General features: G+C 36.4%; 1 protein-coding gene across 1 annotated transcript; it reads right to left on the bottom strand.

Annotated features, from left to right (window-relative positions):
* Positions 1-1142: 1142 nt before the first annotated feature.
* On the bottom strand, positions 1143-9529 carry LOC137009800 (N-fatty-acyl-amino acid synthase/hydrolase PM20D1.2). The gene is made up of 13 exons (XM_067372330.1): positions 9260-9529; positions 8964-9050; positions 8300-8535; positions 8134-8220; positions 7923-8056; positions 7719-7838; positions 7465-7540; positions 7309-7370; positions 6778-6856; positions 6631-6702; positions 6107-6272; positions 5911-6010; positions 1143-5604 (listed from the first exon to the last, which is right to left on the bottom strand). The coding sequence occupies exons 1-13, from the start codon at positions 9477-9479 to the stop codon at positions 5475-5477; spliced, it is 1569 nt and encodes a 522-aa protein (XP_067228431.1). The 5' UTR covers positions 9480-9529; the 3' UTR covers positions 1143-5474.
* Between the last annotated feature and the right edge of the window lie 9959 nt (positions 9530-19488).

Here is a 19488-nt window from a genome sequence, read left to right as displayed (position 1 = left end):
ATTTGTTCATTCATTAAGGACCCGGTGTCACACAGAGTCTCACGCTGGCAGGGTCGCGGGTCTCACGATCACAAACTCGCCAGTCTGATTTTTTTAAAGGGGGGGGCGTGACCAAAAAAGTTGGAGCACCACTGGTTTAGTCATTTCCATACAACTCGCTAAGTCATTGATCAAGTTCAGAAAATCTCAGATGACGTGCCTACTGCTGTCTTCATTCGTGAGCCTTCAGTTTGACCTATGCTGGACACAGATTTGCAGTAACATCAACCTCTACATAATCTACTAGTCATAATGATTTCAAAAGAGCCCAGAATAAATTAAATATAAAGTTTTATTTGTCAGGTAACAATGTATCAAGCCAATTATATAATTAAACAATGAGAATCCAATTCAGAAATTATAAATACATAACATCAATTGCTCCAAGATGAATCTAAAAGTGAGAGATGCATACCTGACATCAGAGAGACACACAGCAGTGTCAGTATTTTGCATGCAGAGCTCCAGAGACTCACACAGCACTGAGTGTTGGTTTTCTGGTTGCAGAATCCCAGTTTTATCTGTTTTACCACTTTCCTTTAAATACCCAGATCAGAAAAATTATTTAAATTGTAAATTACAGAAGGCCTTTTGGTTGGTTATTAATCAATTTATGGGTGGAATAGGAATATAATAATTCATAAGGTTTTATGAATTATTATGCACATACCGACCCAAGGGGGAATTAAACCTATATTGTGAATCAATTACAACGAATTATAATTGATTATATATGTGATTAGTTCAGGTTCAATAATTATTTAGAGAAACTACCAGCTCATCCAGCAAACCGCTGCTTCTCACAGAATATTATGAACGGAGTTATTCTCTGGCCATGAGAATAACTTGCTATTATAGCATCAAAGCATAAAACGATCGAAAAACGTTAAAGTGTCTTGGTCTTCAGTTGAAGGAACAAACAGAACAATCGCGCGTGAATAACGTTTTAATATATGCAAACTACGAATACAGAGGTTATACGTCTATATATATATATATATATATATATATATATATATATATATATATATATATATATATATATATATATATATATATATATATATATATATATATATATACAAGAATATACACACATAGGCCTATGCACAAGAGTGGAAGTAGAGAAGGAAAGAGAGAAGGCAAGTAGCAAACTTACAAACAGTCCTTGAAGCCAGCACGGAAATCAGTTTCATCATCTAAGATTGAGAAACGGCAGTATACTTGCATTGGTTGTGTGTGTCGAATTTCAATTTAGCGCTGGTGCAGTTCGTTGGCTTCTTCCGTTCCGCGGGAAGGTTTGAACTGAGGACTTGAGAGTGAGTTCCAATGGAAGATGGCGGCCCAGAAGCTGAGCGCGATGGCAGCGCGTGGTCACCGGAGACGTCCATGAGAGACGTGCATGAGGTGCTCGGGAGACAAAGGAGGAAGGTGTGTGTCGTTGTTTTTATGGAAACCCAATCTAACACACCTCCTGAATTGTAGCAGCCAATAGATGCGCAGCACTATTTGGCGGGCAAAGTTCCTTTGCTTGGTCCCCTAGCTGAATTTGCATACTTAATGACTATCAGATCGGATTTCGAGATGGAGTACGTTCTTCACAGTATCATTAAACACATAGAAAAATGCATTTGTCAGCTATGTGACATATCTCAGTGAATAGCTCGAGTCTGGAGCTTTATGGAGAGATCAAACTCGATACATCAGAAATGCATATAAAAGAAGTTGGTTTACAGACAAAAATTCCATCATTAAAATGCACACTAGCACAAGTACACTCATTTAAACACTAGGAAACATGCATACGCTTCAAAATACAGGATGGGTATATGTTGGTATAGTTGTATTTTACATATACAGTCAAAATGTTAGTTTGTGTGTTTCTGTACGTGTGTGTTTTTGTGTGTGTGGGTGTTGGAATGTGATCTGGTCAGTCTCTGGGGGGTGCTCCTTTTTAAGTCTCCAAAGTTGGGAAGTTGGAGTTTTCTGTTTTACTTCGGAGGGTAACAAAGGTGTCAAGTGGGCTCATCTTCTCTCGTCTCTTCGGGGGCCGAGCTGAGATTTACAACCCAGTCCAGCATGCTAAAAGTGTTCTGAACATTCCAAAGTTTATTGATTATCCTGATACGTGGGTATATGCTACACTGACCTTCAATCTTTCTCATAATGTGAGACCATGAAAGGGAAAAAGAAATAGATGCACAAGATACAGTACATTATATCTGGTATATATATTCTTAGTGAACTTTCTGCCAGAGAGATAAGAAAAGGAGTGGAGAGAGGGAGGTTTACAATGGGAGAGCAGAGAAGATTGGGCAAATTTCTATGTCCTTTCTTCATGATCTTTTCTTCAGATTAGCAATTTTATTGTTTTGTTGCATGGTGTCTGTTTTTTGTGAGAGCTTCTGTGTCTATCAGGATTTTTTACCAGATAAAATATTTTTTTAGATAATGTTAGAATATTTATCAGGAAAAAAATACAGAATAAGAAAGAACACAAATCTACGTTTGTATTAACATTTTTTTATTATTAATTTAACATTTCAAATTAATTTCATAAAAATAATCAAAGAACAACATTTACAGTAATTTTCAGTCAGACCATTTCAGTGCAAAAAATAACTAAGAATTCAAAGTAACATTCTAACAACCAAAATCAATAACTGTGTTGAGCTGCAGCTTTGTGATGCAAATTCTCCTATGTAGAAGGCGACATTCTCGTGACCTTCAGCAACGTTCCCTAAAAGTTCTCTAAAGTTGACGAAAATTCCGAACCTTTACAGAACATTCGGGATGTAATAACAGCACCAAATAACGTTCTCAGAACATTCTCATAACATCCCCAGTGGTGTTAAGGACATTGTCTAGTAACGTTCCCAGTAGGTTCAGAGACGGTCACGATGTGGAGTTTTATAGAAAATAATAAAGTTTGAAGTCACCGTTATGGAGGTGAGCGTTTGCTTTAGTTGGGCTCTTGATTCTTGATTTTTTAACATTAGATTTTCTCTGGCTGCTTTAACTGTGTTTCCAAAACACGCTTGTTACAGCAAAAATTGCAAGAGAAATTCTGATCAGATGAATTTAGTTATTCAGTGATGGTGATTCAATCATCATGGAGTGTCCTGATTCACTGATCCTCTCCAGAATCTAAACTATGAGTGTATTAACTGTTAGTTCTGCGTTCATTGAAGGTTAGTTTATTTTTCATGTTTTGTTTTTTTAATTCATTATACAAAGTTTTGAGCAGTGTCTAATAGATTCACACAGACATCATGAATCAGTGTATGATCCTCAACAATGGTGACAATAAACAATCTTTTTTGTGACTTTAGTAGTTTGTTTTGTGATGCTCAGAGTCTGTTTATCTGAAGATTTTGTCACCATTGTTGAGGATCATACGCAGAATCTTGATGTCTGTGTGAATCTACATGATCCTGTCTGAATATTTTCTGCACAATGATAAAATCTTTAAAAATTTCAAAGCAGGACAGGATTTTATGCATTATCATAGGACTACAACAACATGAAAGTAACACAATATTCATAGACTACTGAAGGCCATGGTATGACAATGAAATCATCAACAACGAGCAGCCAAACCAACTTGATTAGAATTTTTTTACTTACTTTTTTTTTTTTTGTAACAAATGCTTTAGAAAAACAGTTACAACAACTGGAGAAAAAGTAAAGTCAAGACATCAAGGATCAGGAGCCCAACTAAAGCAAGCGCTTACCTCCATAACGGTGGCATTTCTAAATTTTAATAAAACATCAACACCTCACTAAGAAGATTTGTATGAAAGAAATAGTCAGAGTGGTTTGTAATAAGTGAAGATGCTGAGATCTAAAGAGATCTGTTAGTGTTTAATGTTGTTTCTGTTATCTGAGTTTTGTGAGGTCACCATTGTGCTGGAGAGTAGATCCTGTGCTTCAGTCAGTGATGATCCACAAACACTGATGTTCTGCTGCATGTTGTTTTATGTAAAGACAGTAACTGTGTAATTACTGATGCAGTGATACAGTAGTTTACTGTAGTAGTTAATGTAGCTTATGTGTGCTGTTGTCAGTGACTTACTGCAAAAGATTTGCATTTTACAGAAAAGGTTTCATAATAAGACAGAAAATATCTGTAAAGAGCTATTTATATATATATATATATATATATATATATATATATATATATATATATAACGTTTTAAAAAAAGTAGTTTTTGTTTGAACAGCCACTTTTGTTAGTCAATTTAGCTCTAATTTTCAGTTAAAGTTTTTGACAAGAGCAGCAGGGACATTCTGAGAACATTTCCAAATAAAGTATGGTTCCCTAAACGTTCAGAGAACATCTTGAATGTTCTGTGAAGGTCCGCCAAATAACGTCCCCCAAACCTTAAAAGAACTCCACATCGTGACCATCTCTGAACTTTCTGGGAACGTTACTAGGCAACGTCCTTAACACCAGTGGGGATGTTCTGAGAATGTTCTGGGAACGTAAAATTTCTAGCGGGGAGGATGTCATAATAAATCACTTCAGTCTAACACAATATCCAATGATAATCTATTGGCCCATACTGCAGTTTTTGAAAATGCACCACAGCGTTAACCTTCAATAAAATCTCCAAAAATCCAAACACTGTTAAGAATAGTAGAATAACTAGAGAGAGCTCAGGGTGTTGTGCTGAATCTCTCAGAAAGTTGGTCCAAAACACCAAAGCAGCAAGTCTGACAATGGAAAGTCAGAAATATAAACTGCGTTTTGAAGCAGACTTAACCAGAGATAACTTGAGATGTTTCTTCCAGCTCTCCCTTGAACCCAGTAACACCTTCAAACACAAAAAGTGACACTCAAAATTGTGGAAAATTCTATTCATCTAGAAAACTAATCACTCATTAATGATCAATTCATCATTTTTGTCTGATTTATTCACATAGCTAGCTTATTCTTTAATTGTGCTTAGCAATGCTGTTGTTTTCGTCAGGGTTGCTTATGTTTACATTCAGTCAACAAACTTATAATTATTTGGCCAGACATTACAAATAACAATTAGTTCAATTAGAAATACATACAGTATGTATGTAATATGACATTATTTATAGTATACACATACTGTATACTGTAAGCCACTTTGAATAAAACCGTCTGCCAAATGCCTGAATGTAATGTGAACCTAAGCACAGGGTTAATTACACCCATGCCCTGCTGTCAACACCTGACAAACAACAAACTTGTGATGTGTTTTTTTAAATCGTTCAGTAAGGAATGCAAGAATGAATCTTTATGATTGAAATTTTTCACAACCTTCAATTCTTCAGTGTTTTTTCTAAAGCTGCTGTATTAATTTTATCCAGATATTCAATTCATATCTGTTAAAACAAAGCTCCCTCAGCTTAGTTTCTCAACCTTCAGTGTCTTGAGATTAGTGCAAGTATGATCCCACCATTTACAGCTCATGCTGGCTACTGTGAGGTGGTGGCAACTTCCTGATGTCATTATTCTGGATGAGCTGGAAGTAGAACAGCACGATCTCTTCATAGTTCTTAATGGAGATTCTCTCGTTCACACCATGGAATCTAAAGGAGGAACATGAACGTTTACACAAGTTTATTAACACTTCACAAAGTGTAGATTTACTGCACTGTTACTACATATTATTTACATATGCCAAATTCTAACATCGCCAACTACTGGCCTGGCATGCATAATACAGTGTTTTTAGTCATTTTAGTCGTTTCTGTATAAACAGATTGTTTTGAAAAAAAGCTTTTAAAAAACACGAACAACTTTCTCATTTGTTAGTACTTATTTGTTGTTTAAACGTACCCTCAAGCTGGATACTCCACTACATTAGTATAAAGAGCCACTCTCCTGTGTCTTACCTCTGAGGATCACCTGGTTTGAACCACGTTGGTGCAAAGCGATATATGTCTCGGGTGATGTCCTTGTAGTGCCGGCTGTCAGTGTTGCCAACACATACACCTGTGACAGGAAATCATAGAGCAGCTAAAAGTGGCTCTTCACGAGACAATGATGTGCGTAAGTGGCACTTAAGCAGGAATGCATGACTTCACTTACCAGGGGCCACTGTGAGCTGAGGAAACATGACCTGCACTGTTTTCTTTATGACCTGGAACCCAAAAGCCTGCTCATCATAGGAGCTGATGGGCAGCGGGTCGAATCCATTGACCATCTCTACCTTCACACGCTCATCTGATATGGTTGACTTGACCAAATCCATAACCTAAAAGATGACATAAAAGGGGATGTGATGTGATCAAACAATGGGTGATTATAGTCAAGAGTTTGATATAAAGGGATAGTTCACCCAAAATGGGGTACAAACAGCACAGGACTTTTACTGTATGGACACACATCTTATTTTGTGTTCCATTAAAGAAAGAAAGTCATACAGTTTTTCAGTCACAAACATAATTGTCATTTTTAAATGGGTGAACTATCCTTCTAGAGTTAGTTTTTTATTTAGAGTGATTCATGTGAAACTGGTTAAGAAGGTGTGAAGAGCAAAATTTAATAGCTGAGCTATAACAACTCTAGCCTGGCTGAATGAGCCATTGAGTGGCTACAGCGTGACCTCTCACCTCCTGCAATGTTTGGGCTGAGTGGATACGGAAATTGACAAAAGCTTCAGCGTATGACGGGATTACATTAATCTGTAAGAGAAAGAGAAATAATCAGATCTACATTCATGCTACAACTTAGAGAACCTACAAAAAAGAGGGCCCCACCTTCACACCCGAGTTAAACATTGTGACGGCAGTCGTGGTCCTCACAAAGGCATTTGTGTCAGGTTTTTTCTCCAACACCCTGCATATGAAGGGGACAACATTATTATTATTATATTACTATGAAAGGGGTTTTCCTGGGTATTTACAAGCTTACTTAGATGTTTATTTACAAAGTTAGTGTTGGCTGCATTTAATCATTAATACAGTAAATCATATGTTAAATATATTACATATATCCTGTTCAGCAGCATCTTCTGAAGACTTCAATCATGGTGTTTCAGGGAGTTCAGAAACTGCCTACTGATATAGAGAATAACTCCCTTTGGAGTGGACTTTGTGCTTTGTAACTTTGCAGATCTTTTTCATTCTCAAACAGCAACATTACACACTAAAGAAACATGATATGTCCTCTTTAAATTGACTTTGGTAGTCCAAACAATTTTCAGTGCAGGAAAAATCCTGTATAAAATATACTTTGATATGATATTGATTACTGTAGTCAGCATTAAGACAACAATATGAATGAACTACCTGCTGAGTAGCGGAGAGAAGAGCCACAAATTAGACATGATGAATCGGAGCGGCAAACCAAACTACAAAATAAAATAAGAGAAATGGTTTGTAGTAAAGCAATTCTGTATGTCATAAAAAATCAGCCTGTAAAATCCTCTGCTTGAACACTTTTACCTTATGTGCCAGGTGTTCAAATGTGCCACGCTCAGGACCATATCCAAACAGTCTGGGCATCCGATTTTCCTCCAACCTAAGAAAAGATGTTACCAAAAACATAATTTAAATAAAGTCTTTAACTCCGTTAAACAGTGTTTTGAGAATAACTTGATAGCAATAAATAAATCACAAAAACTTCTAATAAAAAGATCAATTTTTCACTATTTCCAATTGTTTTACAATAATAAAGTGTTTTAGGGGTTTCCGCTTGCCTTCTGACAGCTGAAGCCAAGATGCCAATGCTGCTCTCTCTGGGCGGCATGGATGAATGTCCTGGAGCGCTGCTGACACTCAGCTTTACTGTGGCCTGACCCTTCTCACTGATACCTATTCTACAAAACACACACACGGGAAAATATTATATACTAATTCAATAATAAATGACTCTGCTAATAGAGCTGCTCAAAATAACTCACAGGGCAGCAGGTCCATCCAGGCCACTTATGACACCGTCCAGCACTGCCAGGCCTTCATCTAAAACATACTGGAGCTTCACCCCTCGAGTCTTCAGGAGCTTCACGATATTGACTGCACCATGTAAGCCATTCACCTGACATATAACCGTATAAATAAGTGCATTAAAATAAGTTTTATAAATGACAACTAATCAGTTCACTTGAGACTGACCTCCTCGTCGTGACCCAAACCAATGAAGAAGCTTCTCCGAGGGGTGTAACCTCGTTCCAGCAGGTATTCCAGCGCCTGAAGGATCCCCTTCAAGAGCACATCATTACAGTTAGCATCAGGTGTGCAGTTTTTTCAATGAAAACAATGCAGTGCTGAATCACTGTACCATCACAGACTGTTTGTTGTCGATGGTTCCTCGACCATAAATGAAGCCATTGATCTCTTGAGCAGAGAAAGGAGGAGCGTCCCACCCATCCGCCTCATCGGCCGGCACTACATCAATGTGAGCCAGCAGCATGTACGGCTCCAGATCAGGCTCTCTCCCTGGTACCGTGAACAGATGGCTGTAGTTTCCCACCACCTCATGTTTGACCAGGCTGGATGAGAAGACCTTTGGGAAGACTGAGAAAGAAACCAGTCAACACTCCTTTAGTGTCACTCAATACAAAACCTAATATTACTAAAGGAAAAGTGGCTACTTTACAGCGCTAACCTTCAGAAAATGCTTGTTTATATTTTTTAAATTGTATTTTTATGTTTTCTATATATAAGGTTTGGAATTTTTGTTACCATGTTACCAAAATGTAGGACGAGCTTCAAGCCGGAATTGTGTGATTAAATTGTTTTCAGGCAATGCAGAAAGGGTCCACATGATGTCACTGCCTCTGAGCCCAATTTTATGAAATGCTTAACTATTTGTAATGGGAAAAACATGTTTTTTGTATGTATTTATAGCTTCAAAAAGGTAATGGGACACAAATCAGGGGAAGGTTTCAGTAATCTTGCGTTGACAGCACTGTTTGATGCTGTTGTAACTCATGGTGTCTCACCCCTCCTCAGCAGCCCGTCGAACTCGCGCAGCGCGCTCGTGTTCACATTTGTCTCAGTAAATGACACCGTGGGAATCTGTATGGCCGCTACGAAAGAGACGAAAACAAGACATTTGCAACAGTTACATTACAATTACATTTGTAATATCAACAGCACACATGTTGACAGTGTCTCCGTTGACTGTATCTAAATGTCTTCCTGATAAATCTATTCACGTCACGTGATGAGTTTCATGTCAAACTGCGCTTAGGGATCGGGACAGAGACGGACTCGGTATTTCTACGTTGTTTGTTACCTTTGAAATTTGCCAGCAGATTCTTCCTCTGTTGCGGACTTAAATGAAGAGAAATGGTTGTTGTATTTTCCCATTTTCCCAGCTCAAGCCCCGCGTTCCCATCAAATGTAAACGTCCTAACGGTGGCAACAAGGAACAAAACTGTAATCGCAAATATGGCACTAAACAGCAGCCCTTTGAGAAACTTAAATAATTTCCAGTGAGTGCTATGGCCTGTCATGTTTCAGGAAGTACGAAAGAGTCATTTCATAATCAGGGTTCATGTTTATCTAATACCTCACTGATGACGCAGCACGAGCGCCCTCTGCTGCTGTGGATTAGAATCACGTGAATCAGCCATGGAGATTTTCATAAAGGTGAACTGGCCATAGGTGGGGGTGAAGGGGTTAGTTCACCTAAAAATGAAATTTCTGTCATTAATTACTCACCCTCATGTCAAATTAAGATATTTTTTGATGAAATCCAATGGTTGAATCTTCATAAAATCATCATTATGACCATCAGATGATAAGACACACATGCATATAGGCTATGTTAATTATATGTATATGCTTTTGTTTACTTTATTTAATAAAGAAAAACCATGTGCTCTGTTCATACTCTGCTGTTTAAAACTGCATGAATTATCTAATCAAAACACAACTAACATAAAGCTTTTTACTGAAAAAACAAACTGAAAGACTGAAAATAAAATAAAACACACAATAAAGTAAACATGACAAAATAAGGACACTGACAAACACAAATATGAGCAATCAGCATATGAATCTCAACAATAGTGACAACTAAATATTCAGACAATCAGATCAACTCTAGACATCACAAAAGTGATTAGTTATAACAAAAACCTCAGCATAAAATAAAAGCAAATAGTTAGAACTAAAAACAAATAATAGGACAATTCAGCTGCATATTTTATTCATGTTGTGATGCATGCTGGGAGTTTTGTACTATTGTTTCTAGCATGCATTGCAGCATGACACTTTTGATTGTCACCATTATTGAGATTCATGTGCTGATTCTTGATGTCTTTGTGTGTCTATCTATCTATTCTGTAAAATATAGTTAGTTGAGTTTATGTAGAAAGCTTAATTAAACTGTTGGGTTTACTTAAAAAACTTAAAGGAACCGGTTGCCTTAGATTTAGCAAGTTAGTTAACTCATTATTTTGATTTGATAAAACTAAAATGTAATTAAACTGTTGGGTTTAGCTACCACAGAGTACTTAGAAATCTTGAGGATTGGTAATTTCAATTTTACAAATTGAGTACTTAGTTCAGTCATGTTAAAAATTATGTAGAAAGAAACTGCCTTAAATTTCTCAAGCATTTTTTACTCAGTTGCAACAATGGACCATACATTTATTTGTATTTATTAAACTGGAGATACTGTTGAAAATAATAAAGTTTGATGTCACCATCATGGTGGAAAGTGTTGGCTTTAGTTGGGCTCTTGACCTTGACTTTTAACATTAGTGTTTCTCTGGCTGTTGTAACTGTTATGGTGAAAAAAGCCAAGAGAAATGCTGGGATTGTTCTGTTGCATCTTTCCTGATGATCTCACTGAATATCCACAGATTTAATCCTGAGGTTTTTATACTTGAACAAAAGTGTGGTTTGTCATTAAAAACAAATAAGTATTTTTTCATTTCTGGGGAGAATAAATGTAATAAAAATGGATGTCCTTCCCAAACTTTTGTATTTATTTCAGTCTATACCTAGTTATTTATCAAGTTCTTTTTTCAAAGACCTCAATAAACACCTTTCAAAGTATATTTGGAATAATAAAATGCCACGAATTAAACTTTCCAAACTAATGAAACCAAAAGATAAGGGTGGGATAGACTTCAGTTATATTATTGGGCAGCTCAGATAAAAAATATGACTAGTTGGTGCAGTGAGAGGACCAATTCTATCTAGTATAATATGGAAGCTTCAGTTTGCGCCCCACTATCAATCAGGCTTTTACCATTTGTTAAGAACTACACCAAGCTAAAAAACATTTCAGAACATTTTACCATATCAAACACTCTTCGAGATTGGAGAGACATTAAGACATACTTAAAAAATTTTCCCTCTCTTTCCCTGTCCTCCCCACTTTGTTTTAACCCTGATTTTCCTTTAACATTCCAGTATATTGGTCTGTCGACATGGCTGAAACTCGGAATCTCTCAAATATCTTGTTTATTTTCGGAGGGTACTTTAAAATCTTTCCAGCAGATTATGGAGGAATATAAAGTTCCAAAGTCCAATTTTTACAAATATCTTCAATTAAGGCATTTCTTAAAAGCAAAAATAGATAAAGAAGAATTGAGAATGGAAACAACAGAGATTGAAGACCTTTTATTGAATTCAGTCAGTTTAAAGGGATTCATGTCAAGGACATATAACATCTTGTCTAGTAATTGCACCTCTGCCTTATTGGGACTGAAGGGTGTCTGGGAAAAGGATATTGGTCAAACTATCGAAGAGAATGAATGGGTTGTTATATGCAATAATGTATACCCAAAATGTACTTCTCTGGGGATCCATGAGCTCAACTTTAAATTTTTTAATAGGATATATCTCACCCCGATGCGTATTAGGAGATGTTTAGCAATGCTACAGGCCTATGTTTCAAATGTAAAAAAGATAAAGGTACATTCATTCATTGTTTTTGGTTCTGCGACAAAATTTTGCCATACTGGAAGAAAATACACAGCGTAATTAAAGATCTTCTCGGACTGAACTTTGATATGACCCCAGCTTTGTATTTATTGAATTTTAATGTGAATAATCTGTTTAAAAAAGATGCAATACAATTATTCATTGTCTTGGTATATTTAGCTAAAAAATGCATTTTGTTACTTTGGTCTGCATCACAAGCTCCTTCCTTTAAAATGTGGATATCACAGATTGCAACTTGGTTGCCACTTGAAAAACTCACCCACGATAAACACCAAAAATCAGAAAAATTCTGGCAGATATGGTCTCCCCTTTGGGAATACATAAAATAGCTCTCTTGATGAACATACAGAACTGTTTTTAACTTTCTTTAATTTTCTTTTTATTTCCTGTAAAGCAGTGGTTCTCAAACCTGTCCTAGGGACCCCCAACCACTGCACATTTTGCATGTCACCATCATCTAACACACCTGATTCAAGTCATCAGCTAATTAGTAGAGACTGCAAGAGTTGAATTGGGTGTTAGAGATGAGGGAGACATGCAAAATGTGCAGTGGTGGGGGGTCCCTAGGACAGGTTTGAGAACCACTGCTGTAAAGACTGCTCTAAAATACTGTGACCTTTTTGTTTTGTTTTTTTGTGTTGTGTTTACATTTGAATACATCCTTTTTTCTTCTTTTTCTCCTTTTTTAACTTGTGACTCTTGATTTCGTACAATCTGTAACATGTATATATATGTTGTGATACTGTTAATGTTATGTTGATAATATGGGCAAACAATAAAAAAAAAAACAAAAAAAAAAAAACAAATAAGTATTTTTTAGTAATCAATGAAACTATAACAAGAGACGGAATGCTGTTAAAATCATATTTTTAATATGTTAGTCAAAAAACATTTGGGACTATATAGACACACAGAGACATCAAGAATCAGCGTGTAAATCTCAACAACGGTGGTAGCTAGTTTTATCAATTCAAAATAATGAGTTAACTTACTTGCTAAATTTAAGGCAATCGGTTTCCTTAAGTTTTTTAAGTAAACCCAACAGTTTAATTAAGCTTTCTAAGTAAACTCAACTAATTACATTTTACAGTGATAATCTTCTGATTGGTTTTGTTCCATTATAACATTTCAGTGATGGTTGGTTTTGTTCGTTTGCGAGATCTCAGTTGGTTTTGTTTTGTTATGACATTTTAAAGACGTTTTGCTAGTTTAGTAGATTTCAATGATGGTTTGTTATTTTCCGTTACGAGATCTCAATGACGGTCGGTTTTCAGTGTCAGTCGGTTTTGTTCTGTTAAGAGATTTCAAACATGGTTGGTTTTTGTTTTGTTACGAGATTTCAGTGACGGCCGGTTTTGTATGGTTACGAGATCTCAATGATGGTCAGTTTTGTTCCTTTACAAGATTTCAATCACAGTTTGTTTTCATTGTCAGTCAGTTTTGTTCAGCTACTAGATCTCAATGTTGGTCAGTTTTATTCCGTTATTAGATTTAAATGACAGTCGAGTTTGAATCGACTCAAACTGTTGGTTTTGTGACGAGATTAAATGACGGCCGTTTTTCAGTGTCAGTTTTTTTTTCCATTACGAGATTTTAATGACAGTTGGTTCTGTTCCATTACAAGATTAGTCAGTTTTCATTGTCAGTCAGTCAATTTTTCAATGGTTCAGTTATGAGAACTCAATACGATATGTTTTGTTCTTTTACGAGATTTTAATGACAATTAGTTTTGTTCCATTACAAGATTTCAATGAGATTTCAATGACAGTCGATTTTGTTCCTTTACAAGGTTTCAGTAATGGTTGATTTTGTTTGGTTACAAGATTTCAATGACTGTCAGTTTTCAGTGATGGTCAGTTTCATTTCGTTAGGAGATTTCAATGACGGTCGATTTTGTTCCTTTACAAAATTTTAGTGATGGTTGATTTTTTTCTGTTATGAGATTTCAAAGACAGTCAGTTTTATTCCTTTACTAGATTTTAATAACAGTTGGTTTTGTTCTGTCTATTTTAATGATGGTGGGTTTTGTTTTCATTTCAATGATGGTTAATTTTGTTCCTTTGTGAGATTTCAAAGACGGTCGGTTTTTGTCTCATTGAAACATTTCAATGACGGTCAGTCAGTTTTATTCTGTGATGAGATCTCAATGATGTTTTTTCTTTACAAAATCTCAATGACGGTCAGTTTTATTTGATTGATGGTCAGTTTTGTTCAGTTACAGTTAATGTTGGTCGATTACGAGAACACTGATGTTGGTCAGTTTTTTTTAAACATGCCCACCTCCCATACTGATGATCGAATGTTTGAGTCCGCTCAGAGCGGGGCAGTTAGGACCAGGTGGGGTTATGTTAATGCCATGACCTGGAGGGGAGTGAGGTTTAAGGGGGTGAGTGTAATGAAGACCAGATAGTAGAGAGCTGTACTGGTAAACCTCTCTCCCCACCTCAAAAGGCGCACTAACAAAGGATGTTAGAGATAGTGTTCTTTAATGCTAAAGTATAGTTCACTTTTTACGCGTATGCGAGGGTCAGCGTACAATGTGCGTGACAAGATTTTCGTCATCAGAAGAGTACGTGCACTGCCAAATTTTTGTAACCGAGCGTACTTGTATGCACAGGTTGCATATGCGCAGTTGATTTTTTTTTTTTTTTTGCAGCAATCAGTTTATCCACAAGGTGGCAATCGTGCTCTGGGGGCGTCGATTCACAAGGTAGTCAAAGAAAAACTGCATAAACAGAAAAAGTGGAAAGTGAAGTATACCCGGGGCTTTAGGAGCCACTGGCCTCTCTAACACCTCTTCCCACAGCTACCCAGTCTCCCAGGAGATCTCCCATTCAGATAAAGACGGGGCTCAACCCTGTTTAGCTTCGGTGGGTGTGCAGGTGAAAGCTCCAGGTTGACCGTTGCAGGGCTTCTCAAACATCTTTCCAGCCATAGACCCTCTTACCAGTGCAGAGTTTAAAATAGAGAAAATAGAGAAAACACTTTAAAATCTATTACACAATCCTTCACTTGACCTCTGGACACCAAGTCTGTGTCAGACACATAGGATAAATAATTAGTAAAACATAATTTTTAATAATATATTAAATTCCCTGTTTTGGGTTGACACATAACAACTTACAGTGTAAAAAGATATAAGTTCAATCTCCTTTTCTTTGCTCCATTGCCGCCATCTTGTTTGAATTTTTTCTGAAATCTCTGCAGTATATATTTATCTGTATATACTATGTATATGTTCTGCAATGGAATGCTAGAAGTCTAGCCAATGGTCAAGAATTCAATTCAATTCAATTCAAATTTATTTGTATAGCGCTTTTCACGATACATATCATTTCAAAGCAGCTTTACAGAAAATGGATGTCAACATTACAATTTAAAGAATGTAGTTAGCAAATAATATACTTTAGGTAATTACAATCACTGTTAGCAGTTTAACTGAAGGTAGAAGTAATGAGCTCCTGGAAAATGAATTACATTAACAATAAATTAGGATATAGAGATTGTGCAATGTGAATGTTGATCTAGATGATTGCGTCTCCTGAAGTCCTCGCAGGAGCTGGCGCCGTCTCTTCACAGGTGATGGTCATCGGAGGTCTTCTTAAGAGGCTGGATCCAAACTGAAGCTGATGTACTCTCTAGTCACCTCAGGGCGGGTGTCCCGAGGTAAAACAGAAAAGCAAAAGGAGAACAATTAGCGTAGCTGCTGTTCATAACTTTAAGCAAAGATAGTCATGTGCAGTTGATCTGATATGAGATGCATTATGTGAATGCTTGGCTAAAGAGATGCGTCTTTAATCTAGATTTAAACTGGATGAGTGAGTCTGAGCCCCGAACATTATCAGGAAGGCTATTCCAGAGTTTCGGAGCCAAATGTGCAAACGCTCTCCCTCCTTTAGTGGACTTAGATATCCTAGGTACAACCAGAAGTCCAGAGTTTTGTGATCTTAAAGAGCGTGAAGGATTGTAGGGCGATAGAAGATTGGTTAAGTACACAGGAGCTAAACCATTTAGAGCCTTATAGGTCATTAGCAATACTTTATAATCGATACGGAACTTAATAGGTAACCAGTGTAGAGATGATAAGATTGGTGTTATATGATCATATTTTCTTGACCTGGTAAGAACTCTAGCAGCTGCATTTTGTACTAATTGTAGCTTGTTTATTGAGGAAGCAGGACAACCAGCTAATAATGCATTACAGTAATCGAGACGTCATGAAAGCATGAACTAACTTTTCTGCATCAGAAATAGATAACATATTCCGTATCTTAGCAATGTTTCTGAGGTGAAAGAAGGCTGTTTTTGTAACATATGAAATATGATTTTCAAAGGACAAGTTGCTGTCTAATAGAACACCTAGGTCTTTAACTGTCGAGGATGGAGTAACAGCACATCCTTCTAAATGCAGATTGTAGTCTGAGAGATTCTGTGTACAGGTTTTTGGCCCAATAAGTAATACTTCAGTCTTATCTGAATTTAATAGAAGAAAATTACTAGTCATCCAATGTTTTACTTCTTTAACACACTCTGTCAGTTTGGATAATTTACACTGTTAGCCCGGATAAGTTGAATTTACTTAAAAAATTTGAGGAAACTGGTTGCCCTAAAAAAATTAAGTAATGATTAAGTAATGTGAACTTAATAATTCAAGTTCATTTAACTTAAAATGTTTTGTAATATTAATTACTTTGTAGTTATTACAACTAGTATATTTAAGTTCAATGTACTAAGCAAGTTAACTTGCCACCAATCAAAATTCATCCATGCCTCCCATCATGCATTGCTGCATGAATAAATTATGAGCTGAATTGTCTTAGTAATTTTCTTTATTCTCACTATTTAAATTTTGCTGTTTTTCTGTGACTTTTTAGCAGCTTGTTTTCTAATGTTCAGAGTTGATCTGTTTATCAGAACATGTTGCTTGTCACCGTCGTTGAGATTCACAGGCTGATTCTTGATGTCTGTATGTGCCTAAAATATAATTTTTTTTTTTTGTGATAAGAACAACTTAAAAAAAAAATAATTGTATTATAAAAGCTGATCCTCCGCTGTAGAATCACAGTGCTTCTGTAATCAATAATGTAAATCTAACTCAGAGATTGGACCCTAAATGAGTTCAGTGATTAAGATCAAATAATGATTATGTGAAAACATGACCAACATCACCTGATCATCTTTTAACTTGGCTTGTCTGGTTGGTTTTATTGCAGTTAAAACTGACCAAACAAAATCTAATATTAAAAAGTTAAGGGTCAAGAGCTCAACTAAAACAAACCCTGACCCTCGATGATGGTAACTTAAAAATTGTGATTTTCTCCTTTGGTGAAAAACTATAAAAAGGTAAATGTTAGGAAAAAAATGTCTGTAGAACAGCCAAAACAAATGTTCCAACTGCTCATCAACAGCTCCTTCAATTCACACACACCACAACAAAATGGCGTCATTACCTGCCACAAACCAGTGTGAAGGAGGCGTGGTCAGGAGAAAAACTTCATAATTTAAGTGCATTTAACTTACATTTATTAACACATTCAAATACACCCACAAATTAGTAGAATTTACTTATATTTTATAAGTAATGCAACCAAACTTAAATATTTTAAGTATATTGTAATTATATTTTTAAGTAAATATAAAATCCGGGCTAGATTTCATCTGGTCGTGATGAAATATATAACTGAGTATCATCGGCATAGCAGTGGAAACTAATCCCATGTTTTCTTATAATATTGCCGAGTGGCAGCATGTAAATTGAAAATAGCAGAGGTCCTAACACAGATCCTTGCGGCACTCCATAGTTTACTATCGTTATCTTAGATTTTTCCCCGTTTATATAAACAAAATTGTGACGGTCTGATAGGTATGACTTAAACCACCGTAATGCCTGTCCCTGAATACCAGTGTAATTTTGTAGTCGATCTAGGAGTATTTTATGATCTATAGTGTCAAACGCAGCACTGAGATAAAGTAACACTAGCATTGAGACACAGCCTTGGTCAGAAGCTAGAAGCAAGTCGTTTGTAATTTTAACGAGCGCAGTTTCTGTGCTATGATGAGACCTGAATCCTGAATTTCTATATATTTCTAAATCCTGAAGGATTTCTATAGTTATTTATGACCCAGGACTGCAGTTAGATGAAGAAAAACTGGAAGGAATAATGGCTAAAGTTGAGCTGCCAGTATGGGGATTTTAATGCACAGTGGAGTTTGGGGGAGTACTTGAGATAGAAGTGGACCAGTCCTGGAGGATTTTACTGAAAATCATGGATTGGTAGTGTTGGAATGATGTTAGGTCAACTTGGTGGGGATGCAACCTCATGCATTGATTTAACCTTTACTTCCTCTGAACTTGCCATAGAAGTGACCATGTTCCAATTTTAAGAAAGATTGGGAGAAGGCTAATTAAAGAACAGGGCTACAGGCCAAAGAAATTACGCAAAAGCAAGGTGGGATGAATTTAAAGAAAGAACTCAGGAAATAGTGCATAATGTGTTTCGAGGACGTTTAGACAGATGCATTAAATAATTCAGTTTGTTAGCATAGGCTGCAGACAACTTTATCCCAAGAACTGAGTTCTCAAAAGAATGTGCCCTGGTGGAATGAGGCATGACCTCTTGCTGTTTGAGTTAGAAATAAAGCATATCGACGACTGAGGAAAAACCCAATAGAAAACCATACAATTGTATATAAGAAATTAAGGGCAAGAGCTAGAAGAGATCTTTCAGACTACAATTTTTATTTTGAAGGATGTACTGTTACTCCATCTTTGGCAGTTAAAGAACTGGGTGCTATATTAAACAGCAACTTGTCCTTCGAAAATCATATTTGATACAAAAACAGCCTTTTTTTAACCTCAGAAACATTGCTAAAATACAGTGTGACGAGTAGGGTGGGCGAGAACTGCGAGGGAACGGTGCGAGGTCGGTGTTAAAGGGGCTCTATGTAGGAATGACACCCAGAGTTCAAAATAGGTACTGCAGTCCAAATTCAAAATATTGTTTGGCCCGCCCCCTCGTTCAAAGACGCGACTTACCAGCAACATTAGGTAGTGCAATTCACAATGAAAGCTGAGGAGACTTACACACTGTAAGCTGATGAGTTGATTTATCTGTTTCTGTTGTTCATAGAGATATTTAGATGGATTCAGAGGCTTTTTAGGTCAAGTAGAATCTGCAATTCTCTGACCCAGTTTGTTTGTTGGTTTCCATGGCTACAATACGTGGTGTTTTCTGCAAACTGGCAACCAGTGATGTTGAAATACTATTGGATAAACTGGCAACACACAGTTTCACACAGACCAAAACAAAGACACATTCTGACATGGAACGCACATTTTCAAAGTAGAATATCTGGCTGTAGCATTGTCTTTCTGATAAACAAGTAGGTGAACTTAGCATGTTTCCTAAATATCTGCAAACATATTGGGGTATTTTTATGCTTTATTAAAGGTCCCGTTTTTTGTGTTTTTTTTTTGAAGCTTTGATTGTGTTTATAGTGTGCAATATAACATGTGTTCATGTTTTTACTTATCTGTATACCGCTGTTTCCACTGTCATAAAA

This window comes from Chanodichthys erythropterus, chromosome 20 (assembly GCF_024489055.1).
Source record: "Chanodichthys erythropterus isolate Z2021 chromosome 20, ASM2448905v1, whole genome shotgun sequence".
NCBI classification, from domain to species: domain Eukaryota; kingdom Metazoa; phylum Chordata; class Actinopteri; order Cypriniformes; family Xenocyprididae; genus Chanodichthys; species Chanodichthys erythropterus.
Note: the sequence above shows the minus strand (reverse complement) of the source record. Positions and strands in the feature narration are given on the sequence as shown.